General features: G+C 39.5%; 1 protein-coding gene across 6 annotated transcripts in view; it reads right to left on the bottom strand.

Moving 5' to 3' along the window:
* Nucleotides 1–646: 646 nt before the first annotated feature.
* The window catches only part of NUSAP1 (nucleolar and spindle associated protein 1), a 29,545-nt gene continuing 10,195 nt past the window's right edge, over nucleotides 647–19,996 (bottom strand). For 3 of the 6 annotated variants that reach the window (XM_068965302.1, XM_068965300.1, XM_068965299.1), the window contains exons 5-11: nucleotides 17,046–17,164; nucleotides 16,138–16,247; nucleotides 12,316–12,497; nucleotides 10,983–11,140; nucleotides 7,838–7,954; nucleotides 2,435–2,543; nucleotides 647–1,390 (exon numbers count right to left, since the gene is read on the bottom strand). In XM_068965302.1, coding sequence (XP_068821403.1) covers nucleotides 1,294–1,390; nucleotides 2,435–2,543; nucleotides 7,838–7,954; nucleotides 10,983–11,140; nucleotides 12,316–12,497; nucleotides 16,138–16,247; nucleotides 17,046–17,164 — 892 coding nt within the window. In that variant the 3' untranslated portion in view covers nucleotides 647–1,293. The remainder of the gene's footprint in view (nucleotides 1,391–2,434; nucleotides 2,544–7,837; nucleotides 7,955–10,982; nucleotides 11,141–12,315; nucleotides 12,498–16,137; nucleotides 16,248–17,045; nucleotides 17,165–19,996) is intronic. The other 3 variants (XM_068965298.1, XM_068965297.1, XM_068965303.1) reach the window with 2 other exon arrangements.

The raw sequence follows: 19,996 nt of genomic DNA on the forward strand, positions 1-19,996 counted from the left end.
TCCATTGATAGACAGTTGGATTTCTCTCTACTTTTTGGCTACTGTGAATAAAAGTGCTATAAATATTTGCACGTTTTGGTGTTGACATATGCTTTCATTTCTTAGAATTTCTGGGTCATCTGATAGATGTATATTTAAATTTTTAAAGAAACTACAAAGCTGTTTTCCAAAATAGTTATCATTTTCCCTTTATGGTAACAGGGTAGTTGACAAACATTTCTTGATTGATCTGGTCTCTGCCTCTTGATAGCAAAATCTGAGTTTATTGAGCACCCAGGAGTATGCCATATTCTGTGCCATGTTCTCTGGGCTCATATGTGTATAAAAATAAGTTTAATAGAATCTGACAGGTGCTGTGAAAATACAGAAGAAAGACATAATCATTTCTTCTAGGAGCAGGAGGTCAAGAAAGGATGCACAAAGAGTACAAGTCAACTCTTATTAGTCTTGGCTGGTCAAGTAAATTTTGGAAACCAATTACATTTACAAAGAATGACTCTTACCATCGTGAGAAAAAATTTTATTCATGAAAATCTCAAGCCGTACAAAACGCAGACACTCCACTCAGGTGCAACAATCATGAATATGATACTAAGCAACTCTAGTCTTTTGCATAAATCAAGTAAGATATCAGTTTTACAGAGCACAATAATCCTTAAAGCCGCAATCCCCAACTTTCAATGTGGTCCTGTGTATTTCTAAATAAGCCAGGCTAGAATGAGCTATAGTTTTGTTTTTAAGAATACAGAGATATGTAATTGACAATTACATGAAGTACACAAAAGCTGAAATGAAACATTTCACATAGGTAAAATACTGATGTCTTACCAACCCAAATGGCCTACAGTTTCAGTAAGATTACTAGATTCTCTAGAGGATGAAGAGGTGGCCTTTCACAGCTTACCCTATCCATAACTTGTTCAATTTCTACTAAAGCATGTGTTATAATTGGCTACCATCAGGAAAATGCTTTTGCCTAGAAGAGGACTGAAGTTCTGTTACTAGAGCCAGCAGAGGGCACTTGACTTTAAAAATCTAGGTCAAGAATCTATGATGGGTCTTTTGTAGAAAACTGAGCTAGTTGTGTAGGGGCTTAGGTAAAAAGTATTTCAGAAGAGTTTGTGAGTTTTAAAGGTAATGTCTTTTCAGGGAAATAGCATGTGAAGAAGCCACAGGCCCTACATATATGTATATGAACAAAGTTAAGAGCAGAAAAAGGTCTTTTGACTAAGAGGACAGTATAAAAATATTTACAAAAGGTTCGGAGGAAAAAAATATTTACAGGATGTTAAATTATGAACGTTCAGCTATAATGAGGCCCCTTCGAACTCCCAGGACCTTTTCTTTCTTCTCCTTTCGCTCCTGCTCATGTTTCTTTCGTTGCTCCTCCCTACAAAAGGACAGGTTATATGTTAGGCTCTGGTGAAGCTCCAAACAGACCACTTTAAAGCACCTGTGGTTAGCATAATGTCCAAACTTAAAATGACATCCAGTGTAAAATTCACTTTTACAGGACACTGCGCTCGTGACCAGTGGTCTGTGCAATGGAAACCATACCTGTAAGTCACTTATGTTAAAAGGCTAGAAAAATTTTTTTTCCTTATGTTAAAGCAGCATTCTAAAACCAAGCATGAAATTAGAACCAGAAGACAGCTTGGAGAGTGAATCCAACCCCTGTAGATTTTTTTAGTTTGTTTTAAGTGAGAAAGCTCTATCTGTGGAAGTCAGAATTCAAGCTCAAAATCACATTGTCTAACGAAAGTACTAGCATTGGAACCAGGATCTACTGACTTAAGCCAACCGTGATTTTTGAGGGAAGGAATTAAGAGGGGAAAAAAAGGCCCAGAATCATGTTAATGATTTTAATAGCAAATAATAAGGTCTTGGTGGTAGCTGTCCAGTCAAATGATAGGTAAATCTGTGTCACGAGGGTATCTCATAGGGAATCGACCAAACCAGGACCAGCTGCAGCCCAGGACAGACTCTGGCACTAACTTGGTTTTCATGCAGAAAGTCTAAGGGTCACACTGGGGTTTCCCCTTGTGTAGGGCCTTGAAGCCTAGTAAGCCTGGTTTCCCTGGGTGTGAGAATTTACATCTATCTGCATACTTAGGTGCCCTGGGCACATAAGTGATATCTGGAGGGACATCCAGGTGCATTGTTTGGGTAGATAGGTCATGTAAGAGCAGTGCTCTGAATCTGGGTCTTCTGCAGAGCTTCAGAAACAATGCCGATGTGTGGGTGCCATCTCACACCTGCTGAGTTACAGCCCACTGTGATACTGCCTAGGCACATGTACTTTAAGTGCTGTATATGATTCCACTTCTACCTTCTTTTTAAACTCCACTATTTCTGTGACTCTGTCCCAAAGACTCTGCTTTTATACAGTTTTCCAAATTAAAAGAATTATAGAACTGAATAGTTATGTTCTTACCTGGTCTGGAGACGAGGTTGTTTATAAGTTTTCTTGTGGAAGCTAACTCTGTTGACATGCTCATGTAGAGAATTGTTTTCTTTAGACTGTCCCCATGGTTTCAGTTTTCCTAGTTTAGGACAGAGATAAACAGATTTAAGAAGATTCTTATAATTTTAATTCTCTCTTATTTGTGGCTACCTGCTTGCTATCAACATTTATACTTTGTTTTTAGACATTTGCTAGTATAATTCTATTAATTTCAGTTTAATATTCCACAAATAGACATTACTTTCTTTTCCTCTAAAAACAAGTGTCTTCTATTTTAAAAAGTTTTTTTTCTTTGGCCACACTGCATGGCTTGTGGGATCCTAGGTTCCTCAACTAGGAATGAACTCAGGCCCCTGCAGTGGAAGCACAGGGTCCTAACCACTGGACCGCCAGGAACTCCCTCTTGACTTTTTAATCCTTAGAAAGTCACAAAAAAATCTTAATACCAAAAAAAAACCCCAAAGCCTCTTAATACTGAATCCAATTACACAGCACATCAAAGCAGCCATAACAACTAGGTAGTTTAATCCCAAGATTGCATAGGTATGTTTAATAGTATAGTATTTCATCTTTGCAGTTTATTAATGTTACCTATTGCCGTGTATTTGGAACAAACAAGGAGGACTATTTTGTTGGCTTCAGAATTGTGACCAAATTTCCAGACGTTTATGTATTACTTTACTGGCATAGTGTGACCTGTTTCTGAGTACTAGTGATTGTCATTTGCAGTGTTTCCCATTTTATAAAAAGGACTTTCACACTTGCTGCATCATTTGACCCTCTCAGTAACCAGCGAAGTAGTACTTGTTTATTTTCCCTTTCATAAAGGAATTAAATGACTTGTCTAGGATCTAAAATAACAAGCACAGGTGAAGCTCTAAACCAGGTTTCCTACCATCAGTAGAAGTTAGGGGGATCAGTCATTCCCATGACAAATACTTCTGGAGAACCTGGTGTGCAAGGGACTCTTCTAGGTGCTAAGGACAGAGCAGTGAACCAAGAAGTCAACAATTCTTGCTGTTTTCCAACGGTAGAGGCAGATAATTGTCAAGTAGAGTAACATCAGGCAGTGCTATGAAGAAATATAAGACTAAGTAAGGAATGGAACTATGAGCTGTGCCATGTGGCCACCCAAGACGGACGGGTCATGGTGGAGAGTTCTGACAAAACCTGGTCCACTGGAGAAGGGAATGGCAAACCACTTCAGTCTTCTTGCCTTGAGAACCCCATGAACAGTATGAAAAGGCAAAAAGATATGACACTGAAAGATGAAACCCCCAGGTAGGTAGGTGCCCAATATGCTACTGGAGATCAGTGGAGAAATAACTCCAGAAAGAATGAAGAGATGGAGCCAAAGCAAAAACACCACCCAGTTGTGGATGTGACTGGTGATGGAAATAAAGTCCGATGCTGTAAAGAACAATACTGCATAGGAACCTGGAATGTTAGGTCCACAAATCAAGGCAAATTAGAAGTGGTCAAACGAGATGGCAAGAGTGAACATCAACATTTTAGGAATCAGTGAACTAAAATGGATGGAAATGGGTGAATTTAATTCAGATGACCATTATATCTACTACTGTGGGCAAGAATGCCTTAGAAGAAATGGACTAGCCCTCATAGTCAACAAGAGTCTGAAATGCAGTACTTGGGTGCAATCTCAAAAATGACAGAATGATCTCTGTTCATTTCCAAGGCAAACCATTCAATATCACAGTAATCCAAGTCTATGCCCTAACCAGTTATGCTGAAGAAGCTGAAACTGAATGGTTCTATGAAGACTTACAACATCTAGAACTAACACCCCCAAAAGATGTCCTTTTCATCATAGGGGACTAAAATGCAAAAGTAGGAAGTCAAGAGATAAGCTGAAGTAACAGGCAAATTTGGCCTTGGAGCACAAAATAAGGCAGGACAAAGGTTAACAGAGTTTTGCCAAGAGAACACACTGGTCATAGCAAACACCCTCTTCCAACAACACAAGAGAAGACTCTATAATTGGACATCACCAGATGGTCAGTACTGAAATCAGATTGCTATTCTTTGCAGCAGAAGATGGAGAAGCTCTATACAAGTCAGCAAAAAAACAAGACTGGGAGCTGACTGTTGCTCTGATCGTGAACTCCTTATTGCCAAATTTAGGCTGAAATTGAAGAAAGTAGGGAAAACCACTAGACCATTCAGATATGACCTAAATTAAATCCCTTATGATTATACAATGGACGTGATAAATAGATTCAAGAGATTAGATCTGCTAGAGTGCCTGAAGAACTATGGACGGAGGTTCGTGACATTTTACAGGAAGCAGTGATCAGGACCATCTCTAAGAAATAGAAATGCAAAAAGGCAAAATGGCTGTCTGAGGAGGCCTTACAAATAGCTGAGAAAAGAAAAGAAGGGAAAGGCAAAGGAGAAAAGGAAAGATATACCCATTTGAATGCAGAGTTCCAAAGAATAGCAAGGAGAGATAAGAAAGCCTTCCTCACTGATCAATACAAAGAAATAAGAGGAAAACAATAGAATGGGAAAGACCAGAGATCTCTTCAAGAAAATCAGAGATCCCAAGGGAACATTTCATGAAAAGATGGGCTTGATAAAGGACAGAAATGGTATGGACCTAACAGAAGCAGAAGATATTAAGAAGAGGTGGCAAGAATACACAGAAGAACTGTACAAAAAAGAGCTTCATGACCCAGATAACCATGATGGTGTGATCACTCACCTAGAGCCAGACATCCTGGAATGTGAAGTCAAGTGGGCCTTAGGAAGCATCACCACAAACAAAGCTAGTGGAGGTGATGGAATTCCAGTAGAGCTATTTCAAATCTTGAAAGATGATGCTTTAAAAGTGCTGCACTCAATATGCCAGCAAATTTGGATAACTTAGCAGTGGCCACAGGACTGGAAAGGGTCAGTTTTCATTCCCATCCCAAAGAAAGGCAATGCCAAAGAATGCTCAAACTACCACACAATTGCACTCATCTCACATGCTAGTAAAGTAATGCTCAAAATTCTCCAAGCCAGGCTTCAGCAATACGTGAACCGTGAACTTCCTGATGTTCAAGCTGGTTTTAGAAAAGGCAGAGGAACCAGAGATCAAATTGCCAACACCCACTGGAGAATTCCAGAAAACCATCTACTTTTCCCTTATTGATTACGCCTTTGACCATGTAGATCACAACAAACTGGAAAATTCTTCAAAAGATGAGACTACTAGACAACCTTACCTGCCTCCCAAGAAATCTGTATGCAGGTCAAGAAGCAACAGTTAGAACTGAACATGGAACAACAGAGTGGTTCCAAATTTGGATGTCAGAGCTGTATATTATCACCCTGATTATTTAACTTATATGCAGAGTACATCATGTGAAATGCCGGGTTGGATGAACCACAAGCTGGAATTAAGATTACCAGGAGAAATATCAATAACCTCAGACATGCAGATGACACCACTCTTATGGCAGAAAGCCAAGAGGAACTAAAGAGCCTCTTGATGAAAGTGAAAGAGGAAGGTGAAGAAGCTGGCTTAAAACTGAACATTTAACAAAAAACTAAGATCATAGCATCCGGTCCCACCATTTCATGGCAAATAGATGAGGAAACAATGGAAACAGTGACAGACTTTATTTTCTTGGGCTCCAAATGATGACTGTAGCCATGAAATTAAAAGACGCTTGCTCCTTGGAAGAAAAGCTATGACCTACTTAGCATATTAAAAAGCAGAGACATTACTTTGCCGACAAAGGTCCATCTAGTCAAAGCTATGATTTTTCCAGTAGTCATGTATGGGTGTTAGAGTTGGACTATAAAGAAAGCTGACCGCTGAAGAATTGATGCTTTTGGACTGTTGTGTTGGAAAAGACTCTTGAGAGTCCCTTGGACTGCAAGGAGATCACACCAGTCCATCCTAAAGGAAATCAGTCCTGAATATTCATTGGGAGTACGGATGCTGAAGCTGAAGCTCCAATACTTTGGCCACCTGATGCGAAGAACTGACTCACTGGAAAAGACCCTGATGCTGGGAAAGATTGAAGGCAGGAGGAGAAGGGGACGAGAGAGGATGAGATGGTTGGATGGCATCACCGACTCAGTGGACATGAGTTTGAGCAAGCTCTGCAAGTTGGTGATGGACAGGGAAGCCTGGTGTGCTACAGTCCATGGCGTCACAAAGAGTCAGACACAACTGAGCGACTGAACTGCACTGAAGGAGTAAAGAGTGTGTGTGTGTGAGGTGGGGGGCAGGGGGTGGACAGAGAAGACCTTCCTAGATTGGTGACAGTCAAGTGGATGCCCCATTAAAAAAAGGGAGCAAGTTGTGCAAAGATCAATGGGAATAGTATTCTTGGTGGAGCACAGGGATAACAAATTCAAAGACCTAAAGGAGGGAATAAGATGAATGTGTCTGAGGAGCTGAAACACCAGTGTGATTGGCACAGAGTCAGAGAAGGGACGAGACAACAAAATGAGGGTGGAAGAGAGATGGGAAACCTTAGGAGGTTCAGAGCAAGGCACTGATGTGCTCTGATTCGTTTTTAAGGTTGTAGTGGGGCCAAGAGGCTATTCTAGAAGTTCAGTAAGATGATCTGACTAGGACCAAAGGCAGTAGCCATAAAGGGGTAAAAAGTGGTCAAATTACAGATCAGTTTCAAAGATGGAGTTGAGAGGCCTGCGTATGGTGTCAAGGAGAGTAGACAGCCAAAGATCACTCTCAGACGTCTTACCTGACACTTGGTTAGAGAAGTGCCATTGCCACAGATGGGAAAACTTGGGGTGGAAAAATGCAGTGGGAGAAGTTTTTTTAAACCATGGTTCAGCTTGACTCTTACCTCTAAATAAGACTTAGCTTTTATTATATTTGTTGCATTAAGATTAGTAATTTAAACACTTACATAAACATGATTTTTATAGGAAGTTTGTTTTAAAATAATTCCAGAAGCACTGATATATAGATCATATTAATTGCTGATATTTTAAGTGCATGTGAAGAACTTTAATATATGCCCAAGAGAGACATTTGGCCAATAAATGTCCCAGGTGGTTTGACCAGTGGTCCTCAGCCTAGGATCCTTTAAAAACTATAAAGAAAACATTCATTTACCCATAGAAATACTCAAGTTTCTTGCTTTTGGCTGAAGTTTTATTAATGCTTTTTAGCAACACTGATTAGAAACTGTTTTTGGTTAGCAAAAATATAAGTGAATTATTTAGTATTTGTTCAATGGATAGTTTTTAAATTATGGGTCACGTGGACACAGGGCAGAGGCAGGAATTCTACGCCAAGTATGGCTTCCACTGAGTCACTAGGATTTTTCGTATCGTCAGATGCATAACTGTTTAATCTTAACTCTTGAACCTCAAAACATTCCCACATACCTTTGTGTGGCTCATAGTTGAGAGGACGAGACAAACTTGCTTTGAGATCAAACACTGGTTTTTTATGGGAGGTTGGAGTCTGCACTGCCTCAGTTGTCAACTTGAACGGGGTAATAACTAAAATAACAAAATCCAAGGGTTTAATTAGAGTAAAAGACCTGCTAAAGTTTTTATTTTATTAAAGTATCACTGCTCAATCTTAAATAGAATTTAATATGAACAGCCTGAAACAGAAGTAAGGTTAAAAAGGAGAAATGGGGAGAAAAGAGTTACTGAGGAGAACTAACCCCTGAGATTTGTTTCCCTGTCAGCAGCTCCCCAAATTGTGACATTTCCTAGGATCAACAGGAGTTTAGAATTCTGTTTTAAGATTTAATTCGGTGGGAAGGATAAATTAGGACTTTGGGATTAACATAAACATGCTACTACATATAAAATAGATAACCTAAAAAAGGACCTACTATATAGCACAGGAAACTATATTCAGTATTTTGTAATAACCTAAAAGGGAAAGGAATCTCAAAAAGGCTATATATATCTGTTTTTATATGTATAATTGAATCACTTTGCTGTATACCTGAAAGTAACATAACACTGAATCAACTATATTTCAACTAAAAAAAATTAACTGGGTAAATTTTCAGGCTGTTTGCCTGATATTATTTACCCTTTTTTGGGGCAGCACTGTGTAGCATGCTGGATCTTAGTTCCGTAACCAAGGGATAGAACCTGCACTCTCTGCAGTGGAAGTTCGCCGTCCCAACCACTGGACCACCAGGGAATTCCCTACCCTTTTAAAAAGTTATATATTATTAATAGTGACATTTTCATTAACACAAATAGAGATAAAGCCTGCAGGGAACATAATCACATAGAGATTAAAAGGTCCATGGCTCTGATTTTCACTAATGAAGGCTGTTATAGAAAGTGAATGTGAAGAATGTGAATTTTTGTAACATAAAGTTAAAAACATATCAGAATGGTATAATTTGGTAAGCCACATTTTTGCTACAGTTGGGCAGCATATATCTGACACATTTTATAATCCTTTCCCCTTACAGGTTGCATTCAGGCCACTGTCAAATGTTGGTACTTGCCTGAATATGTGAACAAGTAACCAGGATCTAGGAACACTTAGTGAAACAACACAGAAAAGCAGAAAGCCCCGGTGCTGAAGCCGTTCCACTGTGTTGCTATCAAGTTTTGGTAAGGAGGGGAACAATGGGGCTGTCACACTGCTGATGAGAGGATGTACTGGTACAATTCAACCAGTAATGTAAGTGTCTGCATACCTTACTATCCAGCAGACCTCCTAGTTTTGAGAAACTCTTATACATGGATAGGAAATGTGTTCCACAATGGTCATAGTTATACTATATAAAACAATAAAAATTGTTCACGGGGTCTCAGGCTTGATCCCTGGTCGGGGAACTGAGATGCCCCAGGCTGCAGGGCACCTAAGCCAGCTCGCCACATCTACTGTCCGCCACAGCTACGGACCACGCACTCTGGAGCCCATGTGCCACAGCTAGAGAGCCCACGTGCTGCAATTAAGACCCAACACAGCCGAAAATAAATGAGTAAATAAATATTAAAAAAATAAAAGTCAGAAATACCAGCAGGTCCATGAGCAGTAAAATGGACAAGTTGAAATATATCCACACCATTGAAAAACACAGTGAAAATGAATGAACTTTAGTTCATTTATCAGTATGGTTCTTGAAACATACAGAGTGAATAAAGCAAATCATTAGAAACAAATCAGTTTGATTTCATCTACATGAAATTTGTATTTGATAAATGGGGAAAGAAAACTATCCCATCCCGGCTGGGCACACTCCTGAGTAACCTAGAGGAGAAAACTCAGGATATGGCATAGAGGTAGATTCTTCCTCATGTCCTTATCTGTGGGCATTTGTGGGGCCTTGCTCAGTATTAGGCAGGTGGCTGCTGCTCAGTGGCTCATGTCCCATGTAAAATGACAAGAGTCCCATCTTAAGGAAGTTTAGTCTTCATTTTTTTAGCCCTGCTTTCTGCCCAAACTTTCTTCCCCTTTTACAGGATGATTTAGCATGTTATAGGGGATGTTTGCTTGCTGGTATAGAAAAGATTAAGGGTAAATGGGAATGACAGAGGTGATATACAGGAAGAATCATAAATTTTCTGTTCCTACCTCCACACTCTCTCTTGAAATGTAGTTGTTAGTCTCACTATTTGATCTTTAATTTAGGTGTGAAAGGCATGAAAAAATCCACAGTCTCCACACTGATTATTACTAACAACAATATTCTCCTCTAGTCTGAACTCCTGCTGGATTACTCTGGTCTCAGGGAACCAAGGCCCCTCTTGCCTGGCAATTCAGCAGAACTCTCAAGAGAATTTTGATACACTCAGTTCTAATACAGGCCTTAACCTGTTGGTGATAATGTTTTAAACCCTCACACTGCTATTGCACTGTTCTTTTGAAAACCACCTGGTCTTTGTAGGCGATGATTAAGTAGACAGGGTGTAGAAGATTGTTTATATGGCTCATTCTGGCTTATACACCCTACTACCAGTCAATAGCATGGCATTTATTCCACGAACTCTGGGTCCTGTTAGTTTCAGGGTCTGGCAGAACCATTCAGAGGCTATAATGAGTGCTGTGATCCTCCCCCTAATCTCTGCTGCTGCTGCTAAACGGCTTCAGTCATGTCCGACTCTGTGAGACCCCATAGATGGCAGCCCACCAGGCTGCCCTGTCCCTGGGATTCTCCAGGCAATAACACTGGAGTGGGTTGCCATTTCCTTCTCCAATGTATTAAAGTGAAAAGTGAAAGTGAAGTCGCTCAGTCGTGTCCGACTCTTAGTGACCTCGTGGACTGCGGCCCACCCGGCTCCTCCATCCATGGGATTTTCAAGGCAAGAGTACCAGAGTGGGCCAAGTGTTCTCCAGGGAGGGTCACCGTCTTGGGGCTTGTCTTAGACAGGATGGAGACCTTGGGCAGGGGTATCAGGTTTTCATCTGTGTCTCAAGTATAAATGCTATGGAGAAATTTTTGCTTTTGATTCTATAGATATGGAGAGGCTTTAAGGAAACAATCCTATTAGGATGTCACATGGCTTAAAAATGAAGCAGAAGTGTGTGTGTGGGTTGTCTCTTTACCAGCAACAGATTCACCCCTTGTGGTCTTTAACTTGTGTGTCCCGAGCACAGCCTGGCCTTTTGGGGTATTCCCAGACATGGTCACATGTGGAGACTTTCTGGCTGGAGTCTTGGTCAGTGAACGCTTATGCTCATTATCTTTAGTAGCAGCTGAAAACCTAAATAGGACAGAATAGAATAAGACATGAGTACCTATGTCAAGAGTAACTTGGGCTGCGCTTATAAACACCACCACCTACCCATCACCAAGCACTGAAAGGGCCTCAGTATAACCTGTTATACAAATGAACCTCTTTCACAGAATGTGAATGTTTTTAAACAATGATGCTACAGCAAGTCATTTATCAACTTCTGTTACTTGTAAAATATGGTTTTGTACTCTGTACTCTCCCTGCCTTGGCCAATGACAGTATAAAGCAGAATTCAAAGGAGACACCTAAGGGCCTCAAGTTTCAGGTGTACCTGGAGAAGCTCCCTTTCGCCTCCTGATGAGGGCAAGTCAGAGGGACTGGGAGACCACTATGACTCTACAACAGAATTAAGAAAATAGATGTGTAGGAATGGTTCTGCTACCGTGTCCAGGCTGTTCTGTACCCTGCAGGAAGCAAGGACTAGCCCTTGACCATGGTGTTCTTAAATATTAAATATAATCAGAACTGCCAAGCATAGGTACCTCATATTCCAAGCTAACTCAATAAACAGAATTCCAAACTCAAGGGCATTTTTCAGCTTTTAAAAACTGTGTCTGATATTGCACATGTTGGGGAAGTATTACCATGCACCACTTCTATTAAAGGCAGCAATGCCCTTAATAAAGAAAAAAGGAGCCTGAAGATCTTCCTCTGTGGGGACGGTCATAGTTGAGGGCTACCCTGATGCCAGGAAAGGCATAAGCAAAGAAAAGAGGGATTAACAGGGCATGAGATGGCTATGCTGCTGCACTACCTAGTGGGCTACAATGTTCACATTTCAGGATGAGTCAGTTCTTTAGTTCACCATACTGAGACATTTTCAGCTTCAACTTGATATTTAAGTCAATGGAAAAATTTCTATAGACATTTTTGCAGACATACATTAAATTAATAAAGTAAAATATCCATATTATTTTTTCTATCTTTACTTATTAATCAAATGTTAGGAAAGTTGGATAAAACAAGAAAACACAAATTTAAAGGAAAAAAGATTAACTTAAATGTTTGCTGATCTTTCTATTCCAATCCTTTCTCCTTTTTCATCCACTCTAAAACATTTGATGTAGTCCTCCTGAAATGTATGAAAAGCAATAAAGCCTTTGAGACCTCACCCTGGATTCCAGTTTGGAGCTCTTCTTTACCTGACATTCATCTTAGCTGCCGACAGAGCAGAGTGCTTGGCTGACCCCTTCACACACAAGGTGCTCCGGCCTGCGTGGGGCCGGCCTTGAGAGCGCTGCTGGCTGCCAGGGGTAAAAGCCACGGAGAGTCTTCCTCGGGCAGGAACTGGAGTTGCCGGCACTCCCTTAGTGATAGGCTGCCTCTGGAGAACCCGAAACGCAGCACATTAAAGCCTGGCCTCTCAGACAGTATTGTCTCTCCGGCAAAGTGCAGGAGAGCGCCCCATTCCTCCCGTTTCATCCTCACTTTTAACCCTGTCATCTTTCCTTGTCTGCTACCTCACCCCATCCTATCTGCCTGGCAGGCTGGGCGGTTTTCTACACCTGTGCTGCGAAGATGGCTCTGATTTTTTAACAGAAACTTCTAGTTGTGCTGTGTTACAGAAAGCCCTTTGCAGCTCCCATGTCCCCAGGTATTTTCTCACTAGAGAAAGCAGGTGGCTAAACAGTCTCCCAAGGCCAGAGACGGGGGATAAATGGTTCTCTTGGAAAGATGGTTCCTTTGACAGCATGATATGCAGTTTATTAAATATAAACTCAAAGAAGAACCTACTGTGTAAAAAGCTTATGAAATCTACAAATAATTACTCCCCAACCCAACCCTAGCTCTCCGATAGCTTTTTAAAGTCCTTTTTTAAAAACCTAAAGAAAAAGAAGAGAGGAAGGGGAATGCTCTCTGTAAAACAGCAGGGAAGGGTTTCACTTATGTTATCTGTTTTAGATACAGTCAAAGCACAAAGAATGATGGAATGTTTTACTAGTCTAGTATCATTAGTCTAAGCTCTGCTGCAGGCAGAAGAAATCTAACTTCACTAACTGACAACAGAAACAGGACTACTGGAATTGACAATGTAGAGCCAAAAGAAACACTCTGATGATAGCCTGTGACATAATACAAGGAAGCAGAGAATTACATTAAGCTCTCATTTCAACATACAAGCAGAAGAGATTCATGTTGTAAGACAAATTTAAAAATAAAATATTTAGTAAATATGTATCTTTACCGTAAGCTAAGAACTCAGGTTAGATGTATTAAGTATACTGTTATATGTAATCACACCATTTGTTTTCTTCTTTCTCCTAAAATTCCCACTTTCTACACTGTCTCCTCACAATTCACTTGGTGCCAAAACCATCAACTCTGCATCTTTGCTTGAGCAACTTAAAATGTTTAAGTGATTCTACTCACAGTGAGTACCAATCTTTCTGGCTTTTCAGGTAGAATATTATGCTGACTCTAGTAGCACTATTTTGTTTGCAATGTATCTAATAAATTTCTCCCTTTCTTTTAGCAAAAAAAATCCTGTTTTAACAAAGCAAGGAGCTCAATCATAACACACATAAAAATAAAAATGTGGGTTAAAGATTAACATAAGGAAAATAAAAGCAGTAAAATAAAAGCATATTTTTATGATCTTGGGACAAGAAGGGAAACACAAAACTTTTCCTCAGTTTTAAAAGGAAAAGTTGTAAAGTTTAATAAAACAATAAAACCTTCCACAAAGAAAGATACCATTAGTACAGTTAAAAAGATAAACTATGGGAAAGTATTTAGAACACATAATACATAATATTCATCATTCATATAGATAAGTGGCTCATAAATTGGCAAAAATTAAGAAAAAGCAAATTCACAGAAAACCTGCCAATTATATCATACAAAGATTTGTAACATGAACAAGTAACATCTGATGATCAGAGAAATGCAAATTCAAATTTTTTTTAATATATTATCAAAGATTAAAAAATTTGATCATTCCCACTGTTAGCAAAGTAAACAGGCATCTTGGGGCACAAAGTTTGGGATCCCATTCTGGAGGAGCCATCAGGCAACTAATCATGGAGACAGTCATTAGTCTCAGCCAGATGATTCTCTCTAGAACTCTGCTCACTTCTTACTGTCCATCACTCTCCAAAAGACCAACCTCCAAACATATCAACTGTTAAGAAAACCATATTAGCTATGGTGAAGTCACTATCATTGTTTTTTATTTAGTCTGCAAATAGATCATACCAAATAGCCCATCTCATCAGCTAATTCCTGATTAAACAGTGACACCGGGGTGGGATTTGTAGAACTAAACTCATTCAGATGGGACTATCAACTAAGAAACAACATAAGCTACTCATTTATTCAACACATCTTCACGGCTACACTCAAGTTTATGGTTAAAGCAGTTGTTCTGCCCTTAACTTTTACCTAGAAAATTAATTCATCCATATCATGTGTACAGAAAGCTTGACTTTTAATAAAGTTTTTAAGTAGACTCAGCTTCATGGTAAGGAAAATGAGTGGCTCTCTTTCCAGGCATATTTGCAGCTAGCTCATGCCTGTGCAGAGAAAGAAGCTATCTACTTTCTGTAAAGCATCAGCAGGCCACTCCCCTTCTCCTTCACTCCCAGGATGGACCTCTTGTCCCAGTATTCAGTAATGAATGCTGTGAAACTTAGCCCTTGTTAAAATTTAAAAGTCTCCTTATGGACACACTGAGTATTTCTTCTCTGGATTGTCCACCCCTGTTGTTAGATCAGTATGAAGGGATGGAGATGTTTAATGCCTTGACTTGGGTGGGGATGCTCCTACTTGCTAGAAGGTTGATAACACTGTCTTCAACTGTGGTAACAGTGGTTTTATAAACACTGTTCAATTGAACATTTATTATCCAAGATTAAGTCTCTAAGAACCACATGTATTTTTTAAAAATTATTTAGAGCTTATTATCCAGTGCATTTCCCCATTGCCATGGGTATCAGAAAACTCAAAACTCAACTCAGTAACTGATATAGCAGACACTGTACCTGCTAACAAGGCTCATTTTCTGCCCTTTTTAGAACAGCTTTATACTGTATTATGCTGTAATACCACAAACTGGCTCAAATTCTTTGAGAAATAGGCAGATGGTGGCTCAGAGGTTAAAGTGTCTGCCTCTAATGCGGGAGACCACGGTTCGATCCCTGGGTCGGGAAGATCCCCTGGAGAAGGAAATGGTAACCCACTCCAGTATTCTTGCCTGGAGAATCCCATGGATGGAGAAGCCTGGTAGGCTACAGTCCATGGGGTCGCAAAGAGTCGGACATGACTGAGCGACTTCACTTTCACTATTATGTATTATTAAATTAAAAAATGTTTCCCATCCAAATGTGAGGCACCCCTTTAACACCAGATACCATGTAAGACAGTAACATCGACTTCCTGGGATGTTATTAACTCACTACGCTTCTGCTAACTCAACCTCAGGGTTGACTTCACCTTCTCTTACTCAAAAGAGTTTGAGTTCAGCACTATCTGGTCTTAAGGGACCCAGTCCAGGAAGCTCAGTTATGACAGTAAGCCTTCAAGCTAGCCACTGTTAGTCACCCCTTTTCCCTTTGGGTTAGAGACAGGAAAAGAAGGTGGCTTCAGCCATAAATCAGCTTTTCCCCAACAAAAGTGATAGGCACAATGTCTGATTGTGGAAAACAGAGTAACTTATTGCTATTTTGGACTTCTTCCTTTCTTCTTCCTGTTTAAATATTTTTCTATTTTAAAAATTTTAAAAAGTTATATTTTCTTAATGTTTTTTCTTTCTTTTAAACTATTTTTCATAGTAAAGATTCACTGCTTTATCTGGAGGGTTTTGAAAATTCTCAAAAACAAATTTAAAATAATAAAGATACATTAAACTCAAATCTATTCCAGTAATAGAATAATAGAAAGCTAGTTGTATTAACCATGCTATGTAATACACAGTATCAACATTAAAATCAAACAGTACCACTAAGAACATAATTTTATCAGCATACCTTCAGTTCATTAAATGAATTGTGTTCTTCAAAATGTTTCTTTTTTCTCTCAACATATTGATCAATGGACTCCATTTCCTTAAAACGAGCCTCGTGAAGCTTCTTAAAGTCTAGAATATTTCCCCAAATATGAAAATTAATAACAAGACAAAATCCATTTATTCACCTTCCTTATGTTTTTCTGTTAACATTCATTCTCATCTCAGCATTCCTAATATTCAACTTCAAACATCATTTTTGCTAAAATTTTAATTTCAAAACATTAAGTTTTTGGAAACTCAGGAGAAAAGCATATCCATCTTATAAACTATCAAATACTGACAATCTCTCCATTTCACTGCCTACTGACATTTTGGTTTAGTCCAGAGGATAAGAAAAGATTAACAGATTTGTCCTCCACATCACCAATTAATTAATGGCCTTTACTTAAATTTGACATTTTATAATGCTAAGAAGAGAAGGGAATGGCAACCCACGCCAGCATTCTTGTCTGGAGAACCCCATGGACAGAGGAGCCTGGTGGGCTACAGTCCATGGGGTCGAAAAGAGTTGGACACGACTGAGTGACTAAGCATAATGCTAAGAAAGCTCTATGCCAAGGATTGGCACATTTTGTCTGTAAAGGGGCAGACGATAAATATATTATGCTTGACAGCCACACACAATGTGGTCTCTCAGTTATGTTCCTTCTTTTATACAATGCTTTACAACTGTAAGAGACATTCTTAGCTCAGGGCTGTAAGGCAGGCCAAGACGGGCAACACTTTACCTCGGCTCTGTGCGATTCTAACTGATTACATTCTCTAGGAATAAGTAATAGAATTTCTAATACATGCTCAGCAGCATTTTAAGCACTCTAAATATACCCACAACCAACACTCTATGGGCCAGGCAACAGCGTAACTTACTTGGAGTAGTGCTTGTGGTTTTATTTTTTCCAGGTTTGGAAAACCCATCTGTGTAGAGAGACTTCTTTCTTTTTGAAGGTACCCGTGGATCTTCATTACCTGAATCCAAAGATTCAGAACTAATGAAAGATTTCTAAAAATTATTCCCATGAAGAAATGTAACAGAAACTAACACTGTAAAGCAATTATACTTCAATTAAAAAAAATGTAAGTTAACATGAAGCATTTTCATGTGGTAGTCTCTGCCAAGGTTGTGGGAGAAATAGTATGTAAAGAGCACAAAGAATTAATTATAGCATCACCACATTTTTAGCTCATATTCCAAGCAGACAGAAATTTTGTGCTTCCTGTATAGCTATATAAGCCTATCAGAAATTTAAAAACACTTTTTCCAGAACTTTTGCTATGAACATGTCTAGATGTTTTAATGAGAATATAAAAATCACACAATTCCACCAGCCTAAGAAACACTATTATCATTCTGGTATATTTTCTCAGGTCCTTTGCTTCTATGCTTGTTTTGCTTTTGTTCTTTAAATCTAGTTAAGATCATGATGTGTATAATGGTTGCTATTTCCCTCTACTTATCTTCCACATTCTAATATCATTTTTAGCTTGAGGCAATCTACTAAATACTGTGTAAGTCACTTTTCAAGAAATGCTACTTATGAAGTCATACATCCTTAACGTTTCCCAATGCATCTAAAAAACAAGACAAAAGAATGAATGGATAGAGCTGGAGGGGCTACAGTGGCTTTTGCTTGGACCTTGGCCATGAAATAGGATATGTAAAGAGTCAGAGCCACTCTCCACAGCATGCTTATTATAAATGAAAATATAATAACTACAACAAAGGAACCACCTAGCAGACACCTCCATAACCAAGTGATGCATGTTAACAAGACTGGTCATAGGACAAACCAATACCTGAGCCCTCTGGGGTGCTGATGATGAAGGACACTGTGTCTTAGTTTGTGGGGTTCCTGCCAATAGGGCATGATCTGATTCTAACCATCAACAACATTAGACAAACTAAGTCAGAGGACCCAAGAAACTGGTCTGTATTTTAAAAATGTCAACAAACTGGGAGACAAAGGAAGGCTGAAGAACTGTTCCATGTTAAAGTAGTTTAAAGAGGCATGGCAACGAAATGTCAAGGATGAGTCTGCCTTTGTTTTAAGGGACATTGCTGGGATGAAACCTAAATAAGGTCTGTCTAAATAAGGTTAGTTATCAAGTCTCATACTTTCTAGCCTCAGGATGCCTCCATACTCTCAAAAATTGAAGACCCCAAAGAGTTTTTGTTCATGTATCAATATATACCATACTAGACTTAAAATTAAGACATTTAAAGATATTTGATTAACTAAAAATATACCCGCTATCAGTTCAGTCGCTCAGTCGTGTCCAACTCTTTGCGACACCATGAATCGCAGCACGCCAGGCCTCCCTGTCCATCACCAGCTCCTGGAGTTCACTCAGACTCACGTCCATCGAATCAGTGATGCCATCCAGCCATCTCATCCTCTGTTGTCCCCTTCTCCTCCTGCCCCCAATCCCTCCCAGCATCAGAGTCTTTTCCAATGAGTCAACTCTTCGCATGAGGTGGCCAAAGTACTGGAGTTTCAGCTTTAGCATCATTCCTTCCAAAGAACACCCAGGGCTGATCTCCTTCAGAATGGACTGGTTGGATCTCCTTGCAGTCCAAGGGACTCTCAAGAGTCTTCTCCAACACCACAGTTCAAAAGCGTCAATTCTTCGGCGCTCAGCCTTCTTCACAGTCCAACTCTCACATCAATACATGACCACTGGAAAAACCATAGCCTTGACTAGACGGACCTTAGCTGGCAAAGTAATGTCTCTGCTTTTGAATATGCTATCTAAGTTGATCATAGCTTTCCTTCCTTAACATAATTAAAAATGACAAAAGTTTCTAAATAAAAAAAATGAGTAGAGTGGTTATTTTTTCTTTTCTTTTACAATTTCTTTAACATCTGATAATAAAAGGCAGCTGAATTCTCTCATCTGCTTCTGCACACACTATATTGTGATATATTGTTCTGGTTGGTGGTGACTGCAGCCATGAAATTAAAAGACGCTTACTCCTTGGAAGAAAAGTTATGACCAACCTAGATAGCATATTGAAAAGCAGAGACATTACTTTGCCAACAAAGGTCCGTCTAGTCAAGGCTATGGTTTTTCCAGTGGTCATGTATGGATGCGAGAGCTGGACTGTGAAGAAAGCTGAGCCCCGAAGAATTGATGCTTTTGAATTGTGGTGGTGGAGAAGACTCTTGAGAGTCCCTTGGACTGCAAGGAGATCAGCCCTGGGTGTTCTTTGGAAGGAATGATGCTAAAGCTTAAACTCCAATACTTTGGCCACCTCATGTGACGAGCTGACTCATTGGAAAAGACTCTGATGCTGGGAGGGATTGAGGGCAGGAGAAGGGGACGACAGAGGATGAGATGGCTGGATGGCATCACTGACTCGATGTACATGAGTCTGAGTGAACTCCAGGAGATGGTGATGGACAGGGAGGCCTGGTGTGCTGCGATTCAGGGGGTCGCAAAGAGTCGGACACGACTGAGAAACTGAACTGAACTGAAGTAATATATGGAAACAAATTTTGCCATATACAGCTATGTGGTTAAAAGTGAAGACTATTTAATGACCTTTTAAGATAATTGTGGATATTCTTCTTTGATATTATACCAAACCTTGACAAGTGGTTGTTTGTTAGAGGTTAACTATCATGTGGAATATGAACTGCACTCTGTACATTTGTGAGAAAAAGTCCTTATGTTTTAAGAAACACACAGAAATATTTAGGGGTAAAAAGGCACATATCTGAAACTTACTCTCAAGCAGTTTATGAAAAAATGTATACAACACATGTTAGTATATATGTATATAAGAATAAAGCAAATATGGCAAAATATTAATATTTATG

The sequence above is a fragment of the Capricornis sumatraensis genome, chromosome 2 (assembly GCF_032405125.1).
Source record: "Capricornis sumatraensis isolate serow.1 chromosome 2, serow.2, whole genome shotgun sequence".
In the NCBI taxonomy this organism is placed as follows: Eukaryota; Metazoa; Chordata; class Mammalia; order Artiodactyla; family Bovidae; genus Capricornis; species Capricornis sumatraensis.